The 24,183-nt window shown below is 41.2% G+C and overlaps 1 protein-coding gene across 5 annotated transcripts in view; it reads left to right on the top strand.

Moving 5' to 3' along the window:
* HS3ST1 (heparan sulfate-glucosamine 3-sulfotransferase 1) overlaps positions 1-11,263 on the top strand; it is a 15,193-nt gene extending 3,930 nt beyond the window's left edge. For all 5 annotated transcript variants that reach the window (XM_073342493.2, XM_073342496.2, XM_073342491.1 and 2 more), the window contains one exon: positions 8,247-11,263. In XM_073342493.2, coding sequence (XP_073198594.1) covers positions 8,375-9,322 — 948 coding nt within the window. In that variant the 5' untranslated portion in view covers positions 8,247-8,374 and the 3' untranslated portion in view covers positions 9,323-11,263. The remainder of the gene's footprint in view (positions 1-8,246) is intronic.
* The last annotated feature ends 12,920 nt before the right edge of the window (positions 11,264-24,183 follow it).

Consider the following 24,183-nt stretch of genomic DNA (forward strand, 5'->3'; position numbering starts at 1 on the left):
TTGTAACTGTCTTGGAGTTTTTTGATGCAATAGCAAGTAATGGACAGTTAAAGCTCTGACATTTGTGAGCACTGTTTTGTGTTTTTTCTCCCTTTTTTGTTTCTGCATAAGAAAACCAACTGTTTTACTTAAGGGGAAAAATAATGTCTTGAACGCTCTGAGTTAGACCTTTGTGTGTTTTTGAAGGCTAGATGATGCAGTGGAGTAACTCCTCTTTTTTAGGAAAAAAATTAAATCTTGGCTCGGCACACAAGATTGATTATTTTGGGATGCGTGGGATATTTAATCTTAGCACATAATATAAAAAGCTCCATCTCCAGTGTCCTATTTTCCTTCTAGCCGTATGAAGCGTTTGCTGTCTCTTTACCACTATAAAGGTTTGGCTTATTCCTTTGCATGAAAGATCAGACTGATCTCTTCTGGCCTTAAAGGGAAGAAGGGGGAAGGAAATCTACAAAAGGGTGTTATATATATCACTAATCTATTTTAGCTTCTCCTACTTCATTGCTCACACTGAAACTAAGCCCTTCTTTAAAAAAGTACAGACTTGTGTTCATCATGATCAAACTAATTTGTATAAATTGTATTTAGCATTGTGAGCCCAGAAATATAGTAAAACTTCAGCCAAACACCAAGCAAGTCAGGCTTCCTTAACATGCAAATTTACATATATTAATGTTTAGAGATTTTGCTAATTGTGAAGTCAAATATATATTTAAATTACCCTCGGAACTCTCTTAAGGCTTTCTGACAAAAGGCATTTTCCTGATAAACTTTAGACCATTTCAACCATACTGAAAACTAGACTAGACTAGCCTAGGCTTCCCATGGTATCATATTAGCTATAGGAGTTCTAAGACAAAGGTAGTTCCATTTGTGGTGCAGTAGTTTTCAAAAAATCATAGGTTTTGGCAAGTACCCAGTATAGCAGAGGGTTCAGAGAGAATTTCTTTTGCTCCAAGTTTTTTTCCTCTTCTATTGAGACACAGATGGGCATTTTTCTTGTATTACGAGTGGTAATCAAGAGTTTATGCCCCGGAGATTTCTCAGTAGCTCAAGCAGTGCACAGTATTGTTTCTTTTAATATACTCTCATCTTTGTACAATTCATTGCAAACACAGAGACTGCCAGGTAATTACAGCACAAAACTAGAATTTGAACGTTTTCTTACCAAGTGTTACTTAAAAGCTGTATTACATTGAATTTTTTAGTTGAAAACCAGAGAAAATATTCTTATGGATTTAAAACTCGCAGAGAGACAAGGCGTGGGATGAATCTCTTCCTGAGGAGGGTATGGGAAAAGTTTTGCTGTAGAGGGAACTATTACAGGAAAAGTTTTTCCTATGAAGAAACAAAAATGTTTTGTAAGACCGCTATTAGACAACTTAAAATATTTGCTTCTTTGCACTTTAAGAGCTCCCATTTCAGTGCTCATCATATGGCAGTTTCTGCTCGAAGTCCTGCAGATATATTGGGGAGTTTTCTTATAACTTGACCCAATATGCTTGCTGAAGTGTTTTGAACCCAGCATATAACAAACAAAATAGGGAGAACATATAAAGTCAGACATTTATTCTCTTTGTAGAAGAGATGTGTTCACACTGTAGAGAACTTATCCTTGAAATTCTTCAAAAATACTCAAACAAGTCTCACTCATTCTTAACCAGAACTGTCTTACACCATCTATTTGTAAAGGCTACTTTTAATTGGTTTTTAAAAATTGCTTGTGTTCCAGAGAACTAGTACTGCAAAGTTTACATTACTTCAGCTGGACATTGTCTCCGTATAAATAAGCCCGTCTAGGACACTTAAGGATTGTGCAGCATGGATAGTTTCAAACCTTTTTAAATGGCAATGCAGTAATGTATGCCAGGTAACATACATCACAGTAGAGTTCAAGAGCACAATTCATTACAAGAAGTCTGGCATCTAGGGTGTGTTGAAGTCTAAGTTCTGATCAGCTTACTGTGTGCAAATATCCAGCTGCTTTGGAGAGCCTGAGGCTCTCCTCGGGGGGTTCCAGCCCTGGTCTCCTTCTAGAGGTAAGGAATTTGCATTAGAGATGAGCCTAAACTCTAGAAGAAGCATTCAGATCTGGTATTTTCATTCAGGCTCATCTCTTGTGCCAGATTGTGCCCCTTTAGTTGGTTGCACTGAGAGGTCCCTCAGGTGCAACTCTCCTACAAGGAAGAATGTGGGGGAGAATAGGAGACTCAGATGCCTTTGCAGCATCATACATTCTTCACTGCAGGACCTGGGGCTGCGTTTGTTTGTGGGTTAGGGATGGGAGAGGCAGGTAAGTCACAGTGAGTTCAGAATTTTTGAACCACTACAAATTATGGCATCTGTATAAGACTACTATGGTGCAACAATGAGTCTCTTTCTCTTACAGTTTCTATTGGTGGGCTCTGAGAAGCATTTTCAGATTTACATAATTATTAAAATCTTATAATGTTGTTTAGAATTGTGTATGTGCCTAGTTTAAGAATGGTCTTCTATGTTCATGTTAAGGGGCCAGGTTCCAAGTACAGATACTGAATTGTTGGTGTGTTTTTGTTTTGTTAAAAGAATTGCACAGAACTGGGAGTCAGGAGACCTGACTTCTGTTTCAAGCTCTGCTCCTGACTTACAAGTCACTGTGGTAGGATTTTCAAGAGTTAAACTGCTGACTCACTGAGTTTAAATTGAACTGGACACCTAACTCCCTTAGACTTCTTTGGAAGTCCCAGCCTATATCTTCTCAGTTTCTCGTTTTCCCACATGAGAAGTGAAGTGACTGTTTAAGACACATTTTTGGTCAGTAATAGTATTTAATATCTACATTAAAATGAAGTTAGTTCAAATCAGTTAAACTAGGTCTAGTTAAAATGCCTCTTGAGTGAGGATAAAATATATTAAAGATAAAATATATTAAAGCACTCAGATACTCCGGTAATGAGACCATATAAGTACCATAGATAGACAGATGTGCTTTAAAAAAAACCCTCAATGCAATTCAGTGATTATGACAGCTCTCACTTCTTTCCTAGTTACATTTACAATGAAAAAAAGTTGTCCATTTATTTCTGAGCTAAAATCTTTTTCAAAGTTAATGATAACTGTGAAGACTGATTTGATTGTTCCACAATTAATCTTATTGAATAAATAATGTGACCACTATTTTGCTAATTAATCTGAGAAAATTGCAGAAGAGATCAAGAAAACGTAATTCAAATTTAAAATGTCTAGGTATATTCCTCAAAGCATCATTTAACAGTAAATGTATTTCTCACACCAACTCACTCATTTACATGTAGCAGATACAATACTAATGATACTGACAGTTAAATTTTTGTATTAATCTAGAATGCATAGTCATTCTGTGAAGTCGTGTGTGCTCTAAATGACTTGTGGAAACAGTGAAATAAATTTTTGAAGCAGGAAAGTAATTTGGCAGAGTGGCTGTTAAGCTTACCTTCAAGAGCTTATTCTTGCCAAAACATTTTGCAGGTTTGAAAATTGCAAAGCTATATAGTGTATGTTAGCATCCTTAATTTTATATAAACTGCTGCAATTCTAATATACACACCAGTAATTTGGCTAATATTCACCTGAGGAGGGCATAAGAGGAGAAAGCTGAAGTAACAAACCAATGTATATGCAGTTTTTTTCATGGATATCACTTTGCCCATACAACAGATGTTTTGTTAAACTTGTATGGAATATTATGCACAAGTGCTACTGTCCATCATTGATATAAGATTCCAAGATTGACACTGAAGCCTAGAATGTCTGTAGAGCTAATGTGAAGTGATGGAAAAAGCTACAAGCATGGCCGAGAGCTCTTTTTGTTTAGAATATCACCAGGTTCAATTATCACTGGGATTCACAGTTTGATACTGTACAATTTTTAAGTTCTTGGCCATTTTCAGCTTTTTTTTTTTTTTTTTTTTACACTTTACAAATTACACCCATCTGACAGCATGAGCTTTCACCAAGTATTGTGCTGTTACTGCAACACAACAAAAATAAGTGATCCAGATAATGGTCAAATCATAACAAAGTCTTAACATACTGCATGCATTTAAAAAACGAACACAAATTATTCAGTAATCAAAAAGGAATATATTTTTAACTGCACAGCTGAGACTCTGTTAGTTGCGCATGTGTAAAGAAGACAAATACTACAAATAGTAAAAACAAAAAAAACCCAACCCTTTTTAACAAACGCAATTCAAGAATCCAATGGAATGACATTATGGGAAAACTACTATGAGGTCTCATGATGCAAAGCTGTTTAATATCTGAAACAAGTGTTTCAAAAAGAAAAAAAAGAGACAAGAAAAGTCATTTTTGCTCCACAGAGGCTCAAGGGTCCACCTGTCTACCTGGTCAGGTCTAGCCTGCTCCAGTCCCTCAAAACCATTCCTATGACATACCCTTCCTAGGTAAAAGGACTTGGGTTAAAAAAAAAAGAAAAAAAAGCATGACTGGCATGAAACAATCCTTTCAGCCAGTTGATGGTTCTGTTTTTACTCACTATTTTCAGTAAAAGCATCGTTATTCAGCATGTTGTGGGAATGCCAGTTAATCAAAAATTCTGGTTAACTAAGAATCCTACTTACCAATGGAATACCAATTTTCAAAAAGTAGAATACAATAAAATGAACAAAGTATAAAACAGTATACGGGTACTTGCCAATCCAGTAGTAGCACTGCACTGCAGAGTGGTTGGTTTCTTGAAGCACTTACGTGTATACAGGTAAAGTTTTCTATACAGTAGGTTATCTTATGACACTACATATTACTATGAGCAGCGCATGGCATACACCTAAATCACTAACAATACACTTAACACTAAAACTATACTGAACATAATTTAATATTTGATTCAGAAGGCACTTCAGGATCTTGCAGTGCCTCAGGGTCATCGTTATCAACATCAATTATCATTTTAGATGTAGATGGTGAGTAGATTGGGCTGAATCTGTAATGACCCTATGACACACCCTGGAAGCTGCTTTTTTGAATAAATTCCTGGTAGCAGCTTGCTTACTTATCTTCTGCTTCTTTTGCATAAAAGTAGACTGTAGAATGTGCAATTGCATAACCTGCTGGGCAGTATACTAGTCCTGGTCACTAGATTGAAGATTTGTATTGGGAGATATCAGTAATGCCAGTTAATAGAGCTTTCTGGTTGATAAAGTGTCGGATAACACAGCTTTTACTGTATATGAGACTCTGATGAACTGGTAGGCATAGTTCATAAGATAATAAAGTCAGTTTGGTTCACCGAAGTTTGAAGATAGCTAAATAATAGTTCCAGTGATGATTAGCTCACAGAACCCTTGGTTTACTGGTAACCTAGTTTACTTTCATGCGACTACACATGAGTAAGGGCTTGTGCGATCAGGCTCTTTAACGTTAGCATAACTTACTGGAAAATACCAGGAATTCAGCAGGAAAAAGGGCTGAACTGTTGTTTGAGGGGGTCCACAGGGAAACTCAGGCTTATATTTATGGAGCTTGCCCACTTAAAACATACTGCTGTGGAATAAGTGGCTGTGCCCTTAATTACCTCAATCAAGATTTGATATTTTGTTGTTTTAGTATTCTGACCAGCAACTATCCACCTAAGCAGGTTGTTGCTGCAACATTTGCTCATATTGCAACTAAATGTGGAGTTAGCATCATTCATTCAGGATATCTAGCATGCAGTTATCTATAGTGGAATCCCTATGGTTTACCCCCATCCGTGGGTGCCATATTTTTGGTATTATTTCTTAGCTGGTTTATATTGGCAAGAACAGAGTGGGATGGGGGGGGGAATAAAAGAAAGATTAAGGACACAAAGCCACATCGCTGCGTGATCAAACCTATGATGGGGCAAAGAGGGAAAGAAAGCTTACAGAGTTTCCCTATATCATACTTGTGAGTGATACATCACAAGACAGACTGTGCTACCCTCTCCACCATAGGACAGGCTCTCCTCTCAATCTGCAAGAGGGCCGGTTTCCATGCTTCTATACCAGTTCTGGGCCCTGCACCCCTTCCCCCAACTACCTAGCAGAATAGCTGAATTGTAACCATTGTTGAAGCCACCAAGAGGATGTGTAAAGCTTGGGTAACCATTAGCAACAATAAAACACAGCAAACCTCCCCAATTTGGGGTACAGTCAAGCCCTTTGTAAATTCAAGGAAAGCACTTTGAAAAGCTCTTTATTAACCAGAAACTATCACTAGTTCTTGTTTCAGAGAACTGACTTATTGTGAAGTCATCACTGGAATGTCTTTTCAGACTTTGAAGCATTTCCAGTACTTAGCCCCAATCTTTCAGGCAGGTGACCTGTAGCTCAGAGCTCCAGCTTTTTGGGCTGTTCAGTCCAGGCTGTCCCATGCGTAAAACCTTAGCATTTCACTATCCTAACAAGTCACAGCAATCAGATGCTTTCTCCTTGTGGCTTTAAACTCTGACTAGGATTAAACAACACTGGCAGCTGCCTAGATCCTTGTCTATACTAGCCCACTGCTGTTTGGAATGATGGAAAATTTCAGCAGAGCATCCTTGTATAGACAGGTATCGGGGTAGCCATGTTAGTCTGTATCCACAAAAACAACGAGGAGTCCACTGGCACCTTAAAGACTAACAGATTTGAGCATAAGCTTTCGTGGGTAAAAACCCCACTTCTTCAGATGCATGGACCATGCATCTGAAGAAGTGGGGTTTTTACCCACGAAAGCTTATGCTCAAATAAATCTGTTAGTCTTTAAGGTGCCAGCGGACTCCTTGTTCTTGTATAGACACCACCTGTGGCTAGCTCAAAAGATAACTGGCATAGCTAGCATTTCCACACCAAATCTGACATGACAAAACAGGCCAATCGGTATCTAAAATGAATCACAATGGGCAACAAAAGATAGGACCATATTTCTTAAATTAAAATGCAACCTGATAACAGCTTGTAAACAACCCATCCTGATTCTTAAGAGTATTAATTCTTAACTGGAGTATTTAAAATATTATAGAATCAGTACTTCTTGCTGAAAATTAACTTGTATACCATAATGTGTCTGTGGACTTTGCTAATCACCTCATGAAGTGACAGTCAGTAATATCCATGAAGTGTCTTCCTATGCCAGCATTTGACTGCGACTGATTATCACCACCAATACTTGTTCAACATTTTGCAAAAACATTCAGAGTTAACGTAACATGCACAATCACAAGAAGATAAGCTCCAGAACTCAAAAGCATAGTGCACTAAATCTATAGTACATTTGTAATAGCCATCTTACCTCATTCCAGGATGAGGTTGTAGCCCTGATTCTGTTTCCCATATGTACTTCAGTTTCTCCTCTGCCTGGTCAGATGAGTTAATGTGTTTATGACCTGGCCCTCAGGGAAAATCAAATCCCTCCAATTCTAGGGCATAGAAGAGCTTCAAACAACAATCCAAACATAACTCCTAGTCTATTAACTTGGGGTACATCTTCCTCTTCCCCATCATTGCAGGGGTTTGCCATCTTCTGTAGATAGCACCATTAGGGAGCCCACTCTATTCCAGTCTCCAGTCCAGGGAATCTATGTGCACTGGATATCAACTGCACTTAAACTCCCCTACTTCACTTTTCCCCAAGTCATTTCCCACTCAGGCCTTGTCCCCCAGCCCTTTCTCACACTCTTTCTCCAGGCTTCCCCGTAGCAAGACACCATACTCTCTCTAACTCTCCTGCTATTCTAGGCAACTTTTTTTTATTTAATAGTCTGACTTTCCCCAGCAGGCTCTGCTGCCAGGCTGCAGTCACCTGACCTCTCAAGGGACTACACTACAGTTCCCAGAATTCCCATCTTTAAAAGGCCAAAAATTGGAGCAGGGATGTTCTGGTCCAGGCCTACCCTTTTTCTTTCTGGGTTTGGTTCCAAGGCATTTATCACACTTGTAGTTACTGATATCAAATTTTCATGTTATACCAGTGCAAACCCATTGAAGTCATGTACATAAACGAGAAATTATCACACTTTAAAGGCATCTTAGATATCTGAGTCAAGAGAAAACTTTATAATGTTTCTGTCTCCAAATGGCAGGAAGATGTTTTCTCATGCAGTTCTTATATTTACTTGTCTTTGAAATGTTGGAGTCTACTCTTGGGAGAACTAGGAAGTTTGATCTGCTGCAGAAACCAAGATGATATTTAACATAAACAATGTAACTTTTAGCAGTGATATATTTGAGTATATATTAACATGTTTCTCTTTCTTTCCCTAGTGAGTGCTCTACTTAAGAAATACGTGCTCAATCAGCAAAAGGAACACAACTTTTCAAGACCGGTCTATGTGGAAATCACTCCACACCCCATTATCTGGTTGAGTGAAACCAGATTAAGAACTTCTGCCATGGCAGCTCTTCTACTAGGAACTTTGCTGCTTATTGTTCAACCTCATATAGTGCCTTCCAGACCAGCTGTAATTTCTAAGGTTGAGGCCACTTCTCAATCTGTTGAGAAAGAGCTTTTAAAAAAAACAATTCTCAAAAATGACTTCAAAAGAAACATTCATTTTAACGGATCTTGCCAGCAGCTACCACAAACTATCATTATTGGAGTAAGAAAAGGTGGAACAAGAGCCTTATTAGAGATGTTAAGTCTCCATCCAGATATTGCAGTGGCAGAAAGTGAAGTCCATTTCTTTGACTGGGAAGATCATTATGGAAATGGATTTCAGTGGTATATGAATCAAATGCCATTCTCTTATCCCCATCAGATCACAGTGGAAAAAACCCCAGCCTATTTCACATCACCCAAAGTGCCTGAAAGAGTTTATAACATGAACCAGTCAATAAGACTACTCCTTATTTTAAGAGACCCAAGTGAGAGAGTACTATCTGATTACACCCAAGTGTTTTATAATCATGTACAAAAGCACAAGCCGTATCCATCCATTGAAGAATTCCTGATTAAAGATGGTGAACTCAACGTGGACTACAAGGCAATAAACAGAAGCTTATATTACTTTCACATGCAAAACTGGTTGAAGTATTTTCCTCTTGATCGCATTCACATTGTAGATGGGGATAAATTAATCAAAGATCCTTTCCCAGAAATAGAGAAGGTAGAGAGGTTTCTAAGGTTGTCACCTCAAATAAATGCTTCAAACTTTTACTTCAATAAAACGAAAGGCTTCTATTGCCTAAGGGATAGTGGTAGGGAACGTTGTTTACATGAGTCAAAAGGAAGAGCACACCCTCATGTAGATTCTCATTTACTTGATAAACTGCATGAATATTTTCATGAACCTAATAGGAAATTCTTTGAGCTTGTTGGCAGAACATTTGACTGGCACTAATTTGTGGTAAGTTATTGATAAGCTTCAGAGCCTAAGTTTCAGTGTACGCTTAGAAATTATATTAAAAAGGGCATTTAAGCTATAATTTATTTGTAAAATCCATAAATACTTCTGTACAGTATTAGTTTCACAATTGCCATATAAACTAGTTATATTTTTCTACTTGTTAAATTTGAGGACATTTTGTATTGTTTTTCATGGTTGTTACATTGTGTATTACGTCTCTATATGAAGGAACTAAAATATTTCATTGCAGAAGATGCTTTCTTGAGATTGTGTTATCTGTTTAATATATAAGAAATTCATTTCAACGAAATCCCTCAGAATTATCTGAATCTTTGAAATATGGTATCTGGACTTTCTTTATTGTGAATGACCACATGAACTTTAAACTTCTCTTTCTGTTGTTTTTACTAGGTGCTTTAATTTTAAAATGTCACTGTGGGCAGCAAAGTTCTCTAACCTGCTTTATACAATTAATTCTTACTAAAGTGGTACCTCACATACTTATCAGGACATGACATGTCAGGTACAATGAAATGCTCTGTAAACAGACATACCAACTATTGTACTTACCTTCATATTTAATTTCATAACCGGTGCCCCTGAAATTCTTTGACAGTACAGTGCCAGTTTCATGGTAGATTTTAAAAGATTCTGTGGATACATGCTCATAAAAAACACTATTGGATGCAGAAATACAGTCAACCTAAGAACTTCCTTTATTTTCTGCATGTATGTGTATATGTTCTTTATACTGAAAAATGGGAGTGAAGGGTTTAAGCAATATTGGTAAATTTTAAAGGTTGCTTATGATTTTTCCTAAATCCTATAGCATTTATTTCTGCTTCAGAATCACTGAAAACCAACACGCACTCATGAGACATTAGTTGGATTAACCTCTAGAAATTAATGGCCTTATTCTTATTTACATTAAGACTTTCCGAACACTGCTCTGGCTATATAAAGGTTCCAAAACTGAATGTAAATTACATTTGCACTCCTATTAAAGCCCCTTTTTTGCTACCGGAATGGTGCTTTTTGCTTTCCACTCTACACCAGGAAAAATCCACACCTCTGAGCGATGCAGTTAAACTGACCTAATCCCCACTATGGACAGAGCTTCTCCTGTTGACATAGCTTCTCGCAGAGCTGGAGTACCTACATTGACAGGAGAAGCCCTCCTGTTGGCATAAGTATCTGAAGCATGACTGCAGCGTTCGAAGTGTAGATCTGTCCTTACTGCAAATGTGAATCAGACCCACAGATTTTTCTTTCTTTCTCTCTCCTCCCTTCAAGAATCATGAGGTCGCATATAGCTTCCATTCATGATTTACAAGGCTACACATCTAAGGCCTTTTTTGTATATTGGGATTAGCCCCTACTTCAGCAATCCTTATGGCTCCCCCTCTGCTGGAAACAGTCCAGTGCAAATAATGGCTTTCCTTGTATACAGTAAGAATTTCCATGTATTATTGGCCATCAGTTGCTGAAATCAGAACAAACCCTGCATATAGACACGGTCCAAAACAGTACTTCAGAATGTAAGCTCTTCAATTGTAATGGAGGGATCTGGCCCAAGGTCTAGAATATGCAGATAAAGTTTCACACTGAAATTGAATTTTCATTGAATTCTGGACAGATAAAAACAATACTTTATATGATTTAAATTTGCATACATTAGCCTTTGGTGGTGAGATGGAGGGTGGGTTCAGGACCAGGCTGTGTTAGGCAGGTATGGCTGCTCGTGTACTATCTTCTGGATGCAAACATCACATACAATTCTGCTTGCATGAAGATTTGTAGCTGCTTTTTTTCTCTCCATCCCTTGTGTAATTGACCAAGCTGGATTCAACCTCAGAGAGGCTTTTTTATTGATTGATTTAATTATTTTAAGTAAAAATTTGGAAAAAAAAATACTTAAAATGAGGCAATATTGTACTGAATAAAAGATATTTTCTTTATTTCATTGGTCTTTTATTTGACAGTGTCAGCCTTAGAAGACCAAAATTTAGAATTTGACACCTATTCAGCACCTGGTTAAATAACACTTAAGAATTTGTCAGTAGATTAGTGCATTCAGATTGAATGGATATTTTTAGTATCACCATCCTGATTGAACTGCCAGCCATTGATCCAAGGGCTGCGGGGTTTGGGGCTTCTTTTATTTGGAGGTTGCTTGTTTAGGCTTTTTTGTAATAGGCACCCCTACTTCTGTGCTGTTGCTGGCGGCAGCACTGCCTTAAGAACTGAGTGCCTGGCCAGGAGTTGTTGCTCTCCGGCCACCAAGCTCTGAAGGCAGCACCGCTGGCAGCAGCGCAGAAGTAAGAGTGGCAACACACCATACCATGCGAGGCTGGGAAGGTGGTGGCAGGAACCTGCCTTTGCTCCCCTGGGATCCCCTTCTCTGGGGAGGGGGTAGTAGGCAGGGTCCCCCCCATTGCTGCCCCTAGGAGAGCCCCCTGAATGGGGAGTGTCAGGCTGACCCTGGGGACAGTGCAGGATTCTGCCCCAGCCAGACACCCTCTTCCCTGTGGGCTCCACTGCCTGCAGCTCTCAGGGTGGCTTCCCCAGCTGGGCTTGAGGGCATGGAGGTTAGCTGTATTTTTGGGGAGGAGGGGTGCCATGTGGGGACAGGGGTGATGCTGGGAGGGTGCGATAGGCCCTGAGACCTGTGACAGAGCAGTGCCTCTAACCAGAAAGTGGGATGGGGGGCCTGGCCAGTCCCTGCCCCTCTTCAGGGTGCTGCAAGGGGAGTAGAGTGGCCAGTTACACAGAGGCCCAGCCAGCCACCTTTGGGTCCGTGAGCCTGCTGCCCTTCTGAGCCACAACCATCTGGTAACCATCTATTACCAACTGGAACACATGCCACTACTCCAGCCTCTTCCATTCCCCTGCACTGCAGGAGGTGAGTCTCACTGGCGGGGGTCAGTCACCCAGCAAATGATCCCTGCCATCACCTCCCTTTCCCCAGCCTCGCACTCTCCCCTGCTCCTTGCTCACCACCTGGCTATCCCTTCATGTGCTAGCAGAGCTTACTGTTCACCCTGCTCATCCTCACCCAACCTTTGCAGTGTGAAGGGTGAGGGAGGCCTTGCGAAGTTGGTGTTGGCTGTTGACTTTCAGAAAGACAGAGACGTGTACATCATTTCCCGCCCAGTTAAACTCTGTTGCAAACATTTGAGTTTTTCCTTTCCAAGCAATCTCTCACTGTTATTGCCCCTTTTGGTGTGTGCAGTGCTTAATTTGTGCCAGGACTCCTCTTTCATTACAAAGAAAGCACGGAAATGGGTTGGGCTTGTTTTGAAAGGCAGTGCCACTTTTTTTTTTCCTTGTGAGACTTGGCAATGTTCATTCCTACCCATTACCTCTCTCTCTCACTGCAGGACCTCATGGAGGGTTCTCCATAGAGAACAAGATTCACATATGGGGACTGGGGGTATTAGGGAAGCATATTTTCTCCTCAGTCAGCATCAGCAATTACCCAGGAAAGGTAATACAGCTGTTGTTGGCTTTCCACAATACCCTTCAGTGGAGTCCAGCTTTTAAGGGGAGTCCTCGGGGACCCCCAGAAAGTCCTGATTCCCTGGCCTTATTGGAGAAATGCTTCCAAGGAGTGGGGACAGAAGGGTGTTGGGGGCCCCAGAGCCAACATGAAGGAATCTTCCCTCCAGCTTAGCAAGAGTATTACCTACTGCCACCGCTGCAGCTGTTAAGAACAATGGCCAAGAAAGAGTGTATTTTGTCAGGATAGTCACATGTATTTCACACTGAGGTGTAACAGTTTTGAGAGAACTAGTTAAATGCTGGCAGCAGGTCACCCCCTGCATTAGCTACAATTGGACACCTTCGGCAGGTCAAATGTTACTGTTTTCACCCATTTTGAAGCACAACACTTAGAATGGGGATTCTGGGGTGAATACTCACCTTTACAAAATCCTCATTCACGTTCCAAAAATATATTGCTGCAAAAATTTCTACTGGCAAAAACATCTTTGCAAAACATGAACAAACAAGAGCTGCACCCCAACTTGGCTGAAGCAAATTCAAACTTTTAGTTAAGTGAATCGCCATGGCAAAGTTTTGAGTTATTTGGCCTGCTCTATTAAGAAGCAGCAGGATTTCCTGTGAACACCTTTCAAATGTTGAGCAATACAGCTACTTCCTTTTGTAAAAATGCTGCAGTTGTAGGTGTAAAATACAGTCACGCTGGTATTTTCCTGGAGGACTGATTTCTTCAGGGTTCTCAGCCAAGTATGTGGTCATTCCTTGGAAAGTACAAAATAATTTATAGCAACTTAAAGGAATCTGATATATTAGCCTTACCACTCCCTGTGACTGAAAGCAGAAATGATAATTATCCAAGCATGTCATTAGTCACGGTGGCATTGAAAGATTAAGCTTTGCCCTTTGATTCACTGTGCTTGCTGGTATATACACCTTAGAAAATCAGCTACTATACTTGCATGTACAGCACATACTGAATAAGAGAAGATGATTGAGTTTAAAACATAACAATGACCCCTTAAAGTCTGGAAGCTGGAACAAGATGATTAGGGTACATAAGACTCCCACTGGGGCAGGAGGGGGAATTCTCTGAGCAACAGCCCAGATTCTTATGATTACATTTACTATAGCATTGTCACAGGTACAGCTGGTATTGCACAATTGTTCTAAATGTCTCGTCACATTTACTTGTTGCCCAGAAACAACATTGCTTTGGAAAGCTTCATAAAAATCTGTGTAGGCATTTTCTGACTTGAGTGAGTTCGAGATTGAAGGAAAGGCAAGGCAGCATTATACCTGCTAAGTTAACCTATTAATGAGGCACTTCAGATATGACAACTCAAGTATAGCTTTAGCTGGAACCTTCCCATGTGAGGCTCAATTTTGGCCAACCTTACAGAACTCAGCTGGAAAATAGAGGGTGCTGGACACATTTCCCCTTCTCTGTGCCATGAGTCTTAGGGAACCACAAGTACCGCTCCCTGCTAGCACCCAAATGGACTCTAGCTACCCAAAATGATGCAGGGTGAGGTTAGGACCACTGACATGTGCTTTCCTTGCAAAGCAGCCTGAATGACCACTAGCATCTACACTGGGGTGGACAAACATTTTGGCCTGAGGGCCACATCAGGGTTGTGAAACTGTATGGAGCGCTGGGTAGGGAAGGTTGTGCCTCCCCAAATAGGCTGGACCCCGCCTCTATCTGCCCCCTCCCACTTCCCGCCCCCTGACTGCCCCCCTCAGAACCCACAACTCATCCAACACCCCTGACCCTTGTCCCACCCTGCTCCCTGTCCCTTGACTGCCCCCCTGAGACCCCAACCCCTATCCAATCCCCCCTGCTCCCTGATGGCCCCCCAGGACCTCCTGCTCCTTATCAACCTCCCCCCCACACTCCCTTACTATGCCACTCAGAGCAGCAGGACTGGCTTATTGGAAAGCCTGGGAGGTGGGTGGGTGGAAGCCATGCTGCCCGCACGGCGGCATAGCTGTGAGGGAAAAGGGAGAGCGGGGGAGGGGCAGGGGACTAGCCACCCCGGCTGGGAGCTCAAGGGCCGGGCACGACAGTCCCGTGGGCCGGATGTGGCCTGTAGGCTGTTTGCCCACCTCTGATCTACACCACACTTGGGGGGAAACGTATAACTGTGAAACAAGTTTAAATGATGTTTAAACTAAGTGTACTCAACTTGCTGTTCCATACATGCTAGCTGACGAATTCATGAGACACTGCCCCAAATTTTGTAAGCAAAATATTTATCATTTTAACCACATTCCTGGTCACTTGACTTTATTTCTCACTACACGTTCTCAATTAAATTGGAAGGCAAGTATCAATGCAAATATATTGGAAAGACCAGTCACGAGTGAAAAATCTGAAAACATTCTATTAGACTTAAAGGGCATTATATGAATATCTTGCTTGCTAAAAGAATGTGGAGACAATTTCTACCTTGTGCGGAACATTAGTTGAGGAAAAGCAATACTCTCTTTTCCTGCAACAATAACCCACCACCTTAAAATATTCAACTTCCCACCCATACAATAGTTGATTCAGCTTTAAAGTTAGTGCAATAAACTCAGACAGTGAGGATCCAGATTTTAAATAGATTCTAGGATAAATACAATGTGCAAGTCAGGGTAGGGAGAAACAGCTGGATGCATGAAAGTAGCTGGTCTTGTTGGCCTGAAAAGACCTAATCTCATTTAATTATAAAGGCTAAGAAAGTTTTGGCTTGGTTAGTACTTGGATACCACCTAGTGTTGTCTATGATAGCAGTGGCTACTATGAACGATGTTATCATTTTTTAACTACAGTTTAGTCATTGATTCTAGACTCTGTGCTCTGCCAAAACATAGTCTAAGGCCCTGATCCTGCCAGTTCTGCGTGGACAGACTTGTACACCTGGGAGGAGCTCTTTGCATGATCAGGACTGAACTCAGCAATGAATACAATTCAGACACATATGCCATGTGGAGAAGAGGCAATGGGTGAAATCCTGGCCCCATTGAAATCAATGACAATATTATCATTGACTTCAGTGGTGCCAGGATTCCACCCAATGAATTTAGAGTGAAGCAGTGCAGTAGCTTGTCATAGGGTTATGCTAACCAAGTTGGTGTCTTGCCTCCCTTTCTAATAATAATACATCAACAATAACATCATTAATCTGTACTCAGGCTGTCTTGAGCTGAACTGATCAGCTCCCAAAAGCTGACCAAGGTTCAGACTCAGCTACACCTCCAAGAAAAAGAAGAGTCCTTGCAACATACATCTTTTGTTATATCCACTACTATCATTACATCATGTTATGGAGCCCACTCTTGCAGTTTTGATTGTACTTCACTTTACTCTCTCACCCTTTTAGTCTATGTCATTTTTCTGTAATTAAAAAGAACAAAGAAAAGGCATTTTATGCCGAAGTTACAAGCCACATTCCTCTCTTACACCTGTGGAATACACTGACATCAATGTCATACTTGTTACTAAGAGCAGAATATTGTTGTGCTAATGTGTTATGCAGGAGATTGTAATTAGACAAAATTCAAATTTATGGACCTGTCAGCTTGTATTACAGTAAAGACTATCATCATTTGCTTATGTAATCCACATGACTTCTGGGTGTGGTGTTCTGTCCCATCTAGTGGCAGAGACCACTTAAAAGAGAGAGAGATTAATGAGTTTGCTCTTCAGCCTTGGCTAAGAGCTAGTTCGCTTTTAGCTCATGTGGTAGAGGCTCATGCACTAAGCTCCAAAGGTCTTCGGATCAATCCTGCCAGCCAACGACCGGGATTTGTCGGCATTACATAGCAATGGGTAATAAGAATGGACATGCTGGGTCAGAGCAATGGTCCATCTAGCTCACTATCCTGTCTTCCAACAGCAGCCAGTGCCAGATCCGTCAGCGGGAATGACCAGAACAGGGCAATTTCAAATGATCCAGCCCCTGTTGTCCAATTTCAGTAACCCTGGAGTGTGTGGTTGCATCCTGATCATCTTGGCTAATAGCCATTGATGGATCTCTCCTCCATTAACTTACCTAATTATTTTCTGAACCCAGTTATACTCTTGGCCTACAGAACATCCCCTGGCAACAATTTTCACAGGTTGACTGCATGTTGGGTGAAGTGCTTTCTTTTGCTTGTTTTAAACCTGCTATCTATTAATTTCATTGGCTGACCCCTGGGTCCTGTGTTATGTGAAGAGGTAAATAAAACTTCTTTATTCACTTTCTCCAACCATTCATGATGTTATAGTCCTCTAGCATATCCCCCCTTAGTTATTTCTTTTCTAAACTGAACAGGCCCTGTTTTTTAATCTCTTCTCATATGGAAGCTGTTCCATCCCCCTAATCATTTTTGTTGCCCTTCTCTGTAACTTTTTCAATTATAATATATATATTGTGAGACAGGGCAATGAAAACTGCACACAGTATTCAAGATATGGCTGTACCCTTGATTTGTATAGGGGAATTATGATATTTTCTGATATATTTGTTAAATAGAACAATACAAAGGAATGAATTTTTCCTGTAGGCATAGATGCACATGTTACATGTACTTTTACATATGACCTTAAATTGAATGTTAATGTTCGTCCTTCTGAATCACTGTAAATAAGATGGATCATGTACCATTTATATCTGAACTTCCTCTCTTCATGGTTAGATACAAATACAAGTAGGCATTATTAATAGCATTAATGTACATATGTTGTGTGGTCTTGCACTGAAAGGCCCTAATGGAATGTACATACACAAAAGGTCCTCTCCTTGGACCGTCACCTTGTTGTGGTAGAGAAGCTTGTGTCCCAATGGCTCTCAGAACTATGTCATCTGGAGTCTTGGACTCCTGGTAGGGCCACCTTTAGTGAGCAGTTCTGAGGTGAGGTTCCAGACAAAGCATGGTCCAAACTTCAAGAGCCCAATGGTGGAACAGGTGTATTTGAGTTCTCTGCTGCTGTGAAGGCAGATTACGGCTGCAGCAGGACAGAGACTTCCAGTTGTCTCAGACTTCTCTGCCCTGAGTCCAGGGCTCCTTCCTGTCAAGTTTCATGAGGTTGCTGCCTGCGCACCAGCTCCCTCACCCTTAAAAGATTTCATGCATAGGCCTCTGCCAAGGGTGTTAACATCTCCCACTAATAAAGTCCTGCGGTGATGGATGAGTGGTAGTGGGCACAGAAACAATGATCTCTGGGAGTCCCTAGTCACAAATCTGCATGCAGGTGGTGGTTGTGTGTTGGTCGTCTTGCAGTTGGACTTGTGAGACAGAAGCGTTATCTGGCAGCTGCGGCCATGACTGAGTAGTCCTTTTCAGGATTCCCTCTGCTCACCGTGAATGGGGAAAAGGCTAGAAAAGGTGCCCTAAACATAGGCTGTCTCAACCACCTCCTCCACAGCTGGATGGCCGTGTCCAGCAAGATCACTCTACATATGGTCAGAACATATGAAGTAAAGTAATGAAGTTCACCACTTCGGAATGTTCGAACTCTCATGGATTCCTCAAGCAGTGACTGTCCTGAAAGAAAGTGCCATGATAGCTAGAGAACTTGCAAGTTATGACATCAATGTTGCTGCCCTAAATGAAGGCCAACTGAAAGAAGATGGAGATGGTTATACCTTATTTTGGAAAGGAAAGTCATCTGAAGAGAGGCATATTCATGGGGTTGGTTTTGCCATCAAGAACAAGATTGCTAACCAGCTTTAGAACTCCCGATGGGTATTAATGAATGTCTCAAGCTTAGTAACAACCACTATGCCACAGTCATCAGTGCATACACTCCCACACTTGACAATGATGAAGACAAAGAAGTTTTACTGTGCTCTTGATGCAGTCTTGATTGCCACAGCCAAGGAAGATATGCTTATCCTCATGACTTGAATGCAATAGTTGGGTGACACCCTGAACTCTTGAGAGGCACCATTGGGAAAGAAGGGGTGGGGAAAGTAATCTCTAATGGCATTCTCCTCCTCCAATGTGTGGAGCATGATTTGCTTATATAAATACCATCTTTAGACAGAGACTACTTGGAAACATTCACATTCCAGACACTGGCATCTTCTTGACTATGTCATTGTCAGATCCCATGATTATACTGATGTAACTTATCACACGAGCCATGAGAGGTACAGATGAGTGCTGGACAGACCATTGTTTGGTCAGATCGATCATGAACATGCAGGATGCACTACAATGCAATAAACAATGAAAAGGAATGTGAAAGATTTAACATCAGGGCACCTCAAAATTATTCTAGTTGCAAGACTCTTCAGCAACTCCTCCTTGAGAGGCTCTCTGACCTACAGGACAACAACATGATATCCAAAGACACTGGGAGGAGTTCAAGACCATTGTTCACAAGGCATGCACTGAATTGATTGAATACCACCATCAGGACTGGCTTGATGAGAACAAGGAGGAAATCTTAGCACTTATTCATCAGAAGAGAAGCACATTTTGCACTTGGCAAAATGAACCCTCTAAGGAGCAAAAATGAGAGATTTATCAGCTCAAAACTGTAGTTCAAAGGAGGTTGTTTGACAACAAGAACCAGTGGTGGCAAGCAAAGGCCATGGAGATCCAGAGCTTTGCTGATCAGCATGATATGAAAAGCCTTTTTTCCAAGCAACAAAAGCCATCGATGGACCAAGCTCAAGTGGCACAATCTCTCTGCGATCTGATGACAGCTCCACCCTTCTTAAGAACACCCCTAAGCAGCACTGGAAGGAACACTTTGAGACTCTATTGAGCTACAAATCTGAAGTCTCAGCTGCCACCATTGAGTTCATTCCTAGCATCCGGTAATAGAACCTCTTGCCAGTCCCGCCATCTTTGGAGGAAGTTTGGCAAGCCATCACTCAGACTAGAAACAAGGTGCCAGGCCCAGATGGCATCCTCATGGAGGTATTCAAAACTGGTGGAATAGCACTAGCGAAAATACTTCAACTTCTTGTGAGGATTAATGAGGAAATTCCACCCGACCCAAGGAAAGCCAATATTGTGACATTTTTAAGAAAGGTCACAAGTCACTGTGTGGGAATTACCAAGGCATTGCCCTGCTCTCCATAGTCAGGAAGTTCCTTGCTCACATCCTTTTGAACAGTCTCCTCCCTCTTGCCAAAGACATCCTTCTGGAATCCCATTGTAGTTCCAGACCATCTCGGGGCACCGCTGACATGATTTTTGTTGCATGACAGATCCAAGAGAAGCGTAGAGAACACCAGCCATTGTTTATGGCATTTATTGACCTAAATAAGGCATTTGATTCCGACATTCATGAAGCATTATGGAAGGTGCTGTCTAGATTCAGTTGTCCATTGAAGTTCATTTGCTTTCTCAGGCTACTTCATGATGGGATGACCACCACCATCCTCTAATGCATTGGAGACAGACCTGTTCACCATCCGCACTGGTGTTAAACATGGATGAATTATTGCCCCAACCCTTTTTCCCCATCTGTCTTGCCATGATCTTGATTCTTATTTGTGACCTCCGTTCTTCTGGAATTGGGACTGAGTATCATGTGAACAGCCAGCTCTTCAACTTTGGTGTCTTCATTCTGAAATTAAGGTCACTAGGGCTGGTATTACTAACCTTTAACATGCTGACAACTGTGCTAGCCTCGTGCACACTGAGGCTGACTTGCAGTCCACCCTAGATCTTTTCTCAGGTGCCTATCATAGCCTGGGACTTTCCCTCAACATTGGGAAGATCAAGGTGCTCCACCAGCCCCAGCAAAAGTTGCTCCCCATTCTCCCACAAATTGCCATTGGGGGTGAACTCCTGGAAAACACTGAGCATTTCCCTCACCTTAATAGCCACCTCTCCCAGAGAAGCCAATCTTGATGCAGATATTGAACATAGGATCCACTGTGCCAGTGCATCCTTTGAAAGTTGATCCGTTGTCTCTTTATTGACAGGGAACTGCAGATGGAAACTAAAGATCCTGTCTATAGTGCAGCAGTCATCCACACTCTTCTTTACGGATCAGAGACATGGGTGATATACCGAAGCCATCTTAAGCGTCTGGAGAGGTACCAACAGCTCTGCCTTAGGAAGATTCTCCATATCAGATGTGAAGATTGTCACACCAATGCCAGTGTTTTGTCTGCAGTTAACATCACCAATGTTGAGGTGAAGATTATGAAACATCTTCAACTTTGCTGGGCTGGCCATTGTTTGCAGGCTGATACTCTTCTTCTGAAGCAAGTCCTCTTTTCTCAACTTAGTCATAGTAAGAGGACTTGTGGGGGACAGAGGAAACACTACAAGGACACCCTGAAAGTCTATCTTAAGAATGGAGGCATTGACCCCACGCATTGGGAAGAGCTGGCTGGCAATTGACAGCAATGGCATTTCATTATACATCAAGCCTCAGCCAGTTTTGAAGAGAATCGCCTTGCTTAAGAGGCTAAGAAATGGCAGAGGAGGAAGGAAAGGGTACAGCATCCCAACCAGCAGTTGTGCTCTCTCCAAGCAACTACCTGTCAGATGTGGAAAAACCTGTAGAGTATAGAGTACAGATTGGACTCCTGAGCCATCTTAAGTCTCATCAATGACCTCCCCCCCTCATCCTTGCAGACATCATCCTCCTATCTAGGGATAGCTGCCACTGATGACACAGAAGATAACATCCTGGGGTTTTAAATTTTGGTTTTGTGCCTCTTTAGGATTGCAAGTCTTAATTTATTACTTTATATGATTAATATTTCAACTGTACTGTTGCATAAGTGTGTGCGTGCGCAAGCAGGTGGCTTAAGGAAGGAACACAGGAACCACAACCCTGGGTAAGACCAGTAGTTCATCTAGTCTACATAATGCTGTCTGTTACTGTGTCCAGTGCCAGATGCTTCAAGAGAAGATGAAAAGAACTGAAGTAAACAGTCACAGTATCCTTCCCATAGGGCCATAGGAGAAGTTTCTTCCTAACCTCTATCACCTCAGGCTAATTTGTGTTGCCATTATTCATGTTGAATTAGTACTTTCAGTAAATGGGGCTTCAAACTGCTACCCAACAAGAGTAAGGACATCAGAATTTGTCCCTTACATTTTCTATAATTTGAGTTTGCATCTCTTAAAAAAAGTTTATGTAACATAATTAAATGTTCTAATTCTCCATATAAATGTCTAATCCTTGTTTTTGTATATTTAAATTTATATCCAGTCCTCCATCTTCTATGAATAAAAGATTTTGGTGAAGAAATTTGTAACCTGAATGAGGAAGGGAGTTCATTTTAAACACTTTGCAGACAGGAGACTTAAAAAAAATATTTTATAATATAAAAAAAGAGCATCTGTGGACCAGTTGGTTTCTTGCTGAATCAGCCAACTGGATGTGATCCTGATTTTGGCAGTTTCACCAGCCCTGTGTAGTCTTCTATTCTGTGACTTCCATGAGATATTTATTATTGAATATGGCTGTAGGTTGGATTGTCATTTACATCATGTTTTAATCACTCTGACATTAGTTTGCTAATTTAATAATTAAAGTGATGGTTAACATCCTGGTGTAGTTTTTGCATATTTAATAAACTAGGATCAGCTGATGCTCAGATATATTCACAACCTGGAAAAAGTTAAACAATGTGAAAGTCTGACCATGTCAATGCTTCTTTTCTGTGACTCATGGTAGAATTTCTTCTACATCTTTTAAGCAAGAAATGTAAACCTGAACTATGCAAAAATAAAGGAAATAATTCTTTGAAAATAGGGCAATATCACAGACATATTTTAATAAGGGGATTAACTGGTCATGAAAGACGTTCCATTGACACCATAGAAGTATTTTTTTTCCTATTTCACAGAACAAATACAACATGGAGAACAACGCAAATTTCCCCACGATGTCCTAAAAATCTTTCAACTCTCATTTGGAGGCACCACTTCTAGAGATAAGATGAGTTGAGACTAAATGCCCATCCAATCCTGAGCTTCTCTGCTAACAAGGATCCAATTGGTGGTATATGTGATAGTCGCTTTTTGTATTATGTAGACACCTCTGAATTAAGAGTCATACCACTAACCAGTTTCACATGAGCCACTCAGTGTGAATTTTACATAACCAACTAGATATGACACAATGATATAGAATCCAAAGTCTGAACAGCCTATTACCAATGCACTGAGCTAATAACCCCCACGGAGGTTCTTAATAATTATAGGTTTGACCATAATAATTCTGATTTTGCTTTTCTATTCTCAGATAGCTAGGTGTAAATTATAGAATATCAGGGTTGGAAGGGACCTCAGGAGGTCATCTAGTCCAACCCCCTGCTCAAAGAGGACCTAATCCCCAACTAACTCATCCCAGCCAGGGTTTTGTCAAGCTTGACCTTAAAAACCTCTAAGGAAGGAGATTCCACCACCTCCCTAGGTAACCCACTCCAGTGCTTCACCGCCCTCCTAGTGAAAAAGTTTTTCCTAATACCAACTTAAACCTCCCCCACTGCAACTTGAGACCATTCCTCCTTGTTCTGTCATCTGCTACCACTGAGAACAGTCTAGATCCATCCTCTTTGGAATCCCCTTTCAGGTAGTTGAAAGCAGCTATCAAATCCCCCCCTCATTCTTCTCTTCTGCAAACTAAATAATCCCAGTTCCCTCAGCCTCTCCTCATAAGTCATGTGCTCCAGCCCCCTAATCATTTGTTGTCCTTGGCTGGATTCTTTTCAATTTTTCCACATCCTTCTTGTAGTGGGGGCCCCAAAACTGGACACAATACTCCAGACGAGGCCTCACCAAGCCAAATAGAGGGGAATGATCACGTCCCTCAATCTGCTGACAATACTCCTACTTATACAGCCCAAAATGCCGTTAGCCTTCTTGGCAACAAGGGCATACTGTTGACTCATATCCAGCTTCTCGTCCACTGTAACCCCTACGTCCTTTTCTGCAGAACTGCTGCCTAGCCGCTCGGTCCCTAGTCTGTAGCAGTGCATGGGATTCTTCCTTCCTAAGTGCAGGACCCTGAACTTGTCTTGTTAAACCTCATCAGATTTCTTTTGGCCCAATCCTCTAATTTGTCTAGGTCCCTCTGTACCCCTACCCTCCAGCTAATCTACCACTCCGCCCAGTTTAGTGTCATCTGCAAACTTGCTGAGGGTGCAATCCACGCCATCCTCCAGATCATTAATGAAGATAGTGAACAAAACCAGCCCCAGGACCTACCCTTGGGGTACTCTGCTTGATACCAGCTGCCAACTAAACATGGAGCCATTGATCACTACCTGTTGAGCCCGATGATCTAGCCAGCTTTCTATCCACCTTATAGTCCAGTCATCCAGCCCATACTACTTTAACTTGCTGGCAAGAAAACTGTGGGAGACCGTATCAAAAGCTTTGCTAAAGTCAAGGAATAA

Source organism: Lepidochelys kempii, chromosome 4 (assembly GCF_965140285.1).
Source record: "Lepidochelys kempii isolate rLepKem1 chromosome 4, rLepKem1.hap1, whole genome shotgun sequence".
Lineage (NCBI taxonomy): Eukaryota > Metazoa > Chordata > Testudines > Cheloniidae > Lepidochelys > Lepidochelys kempii.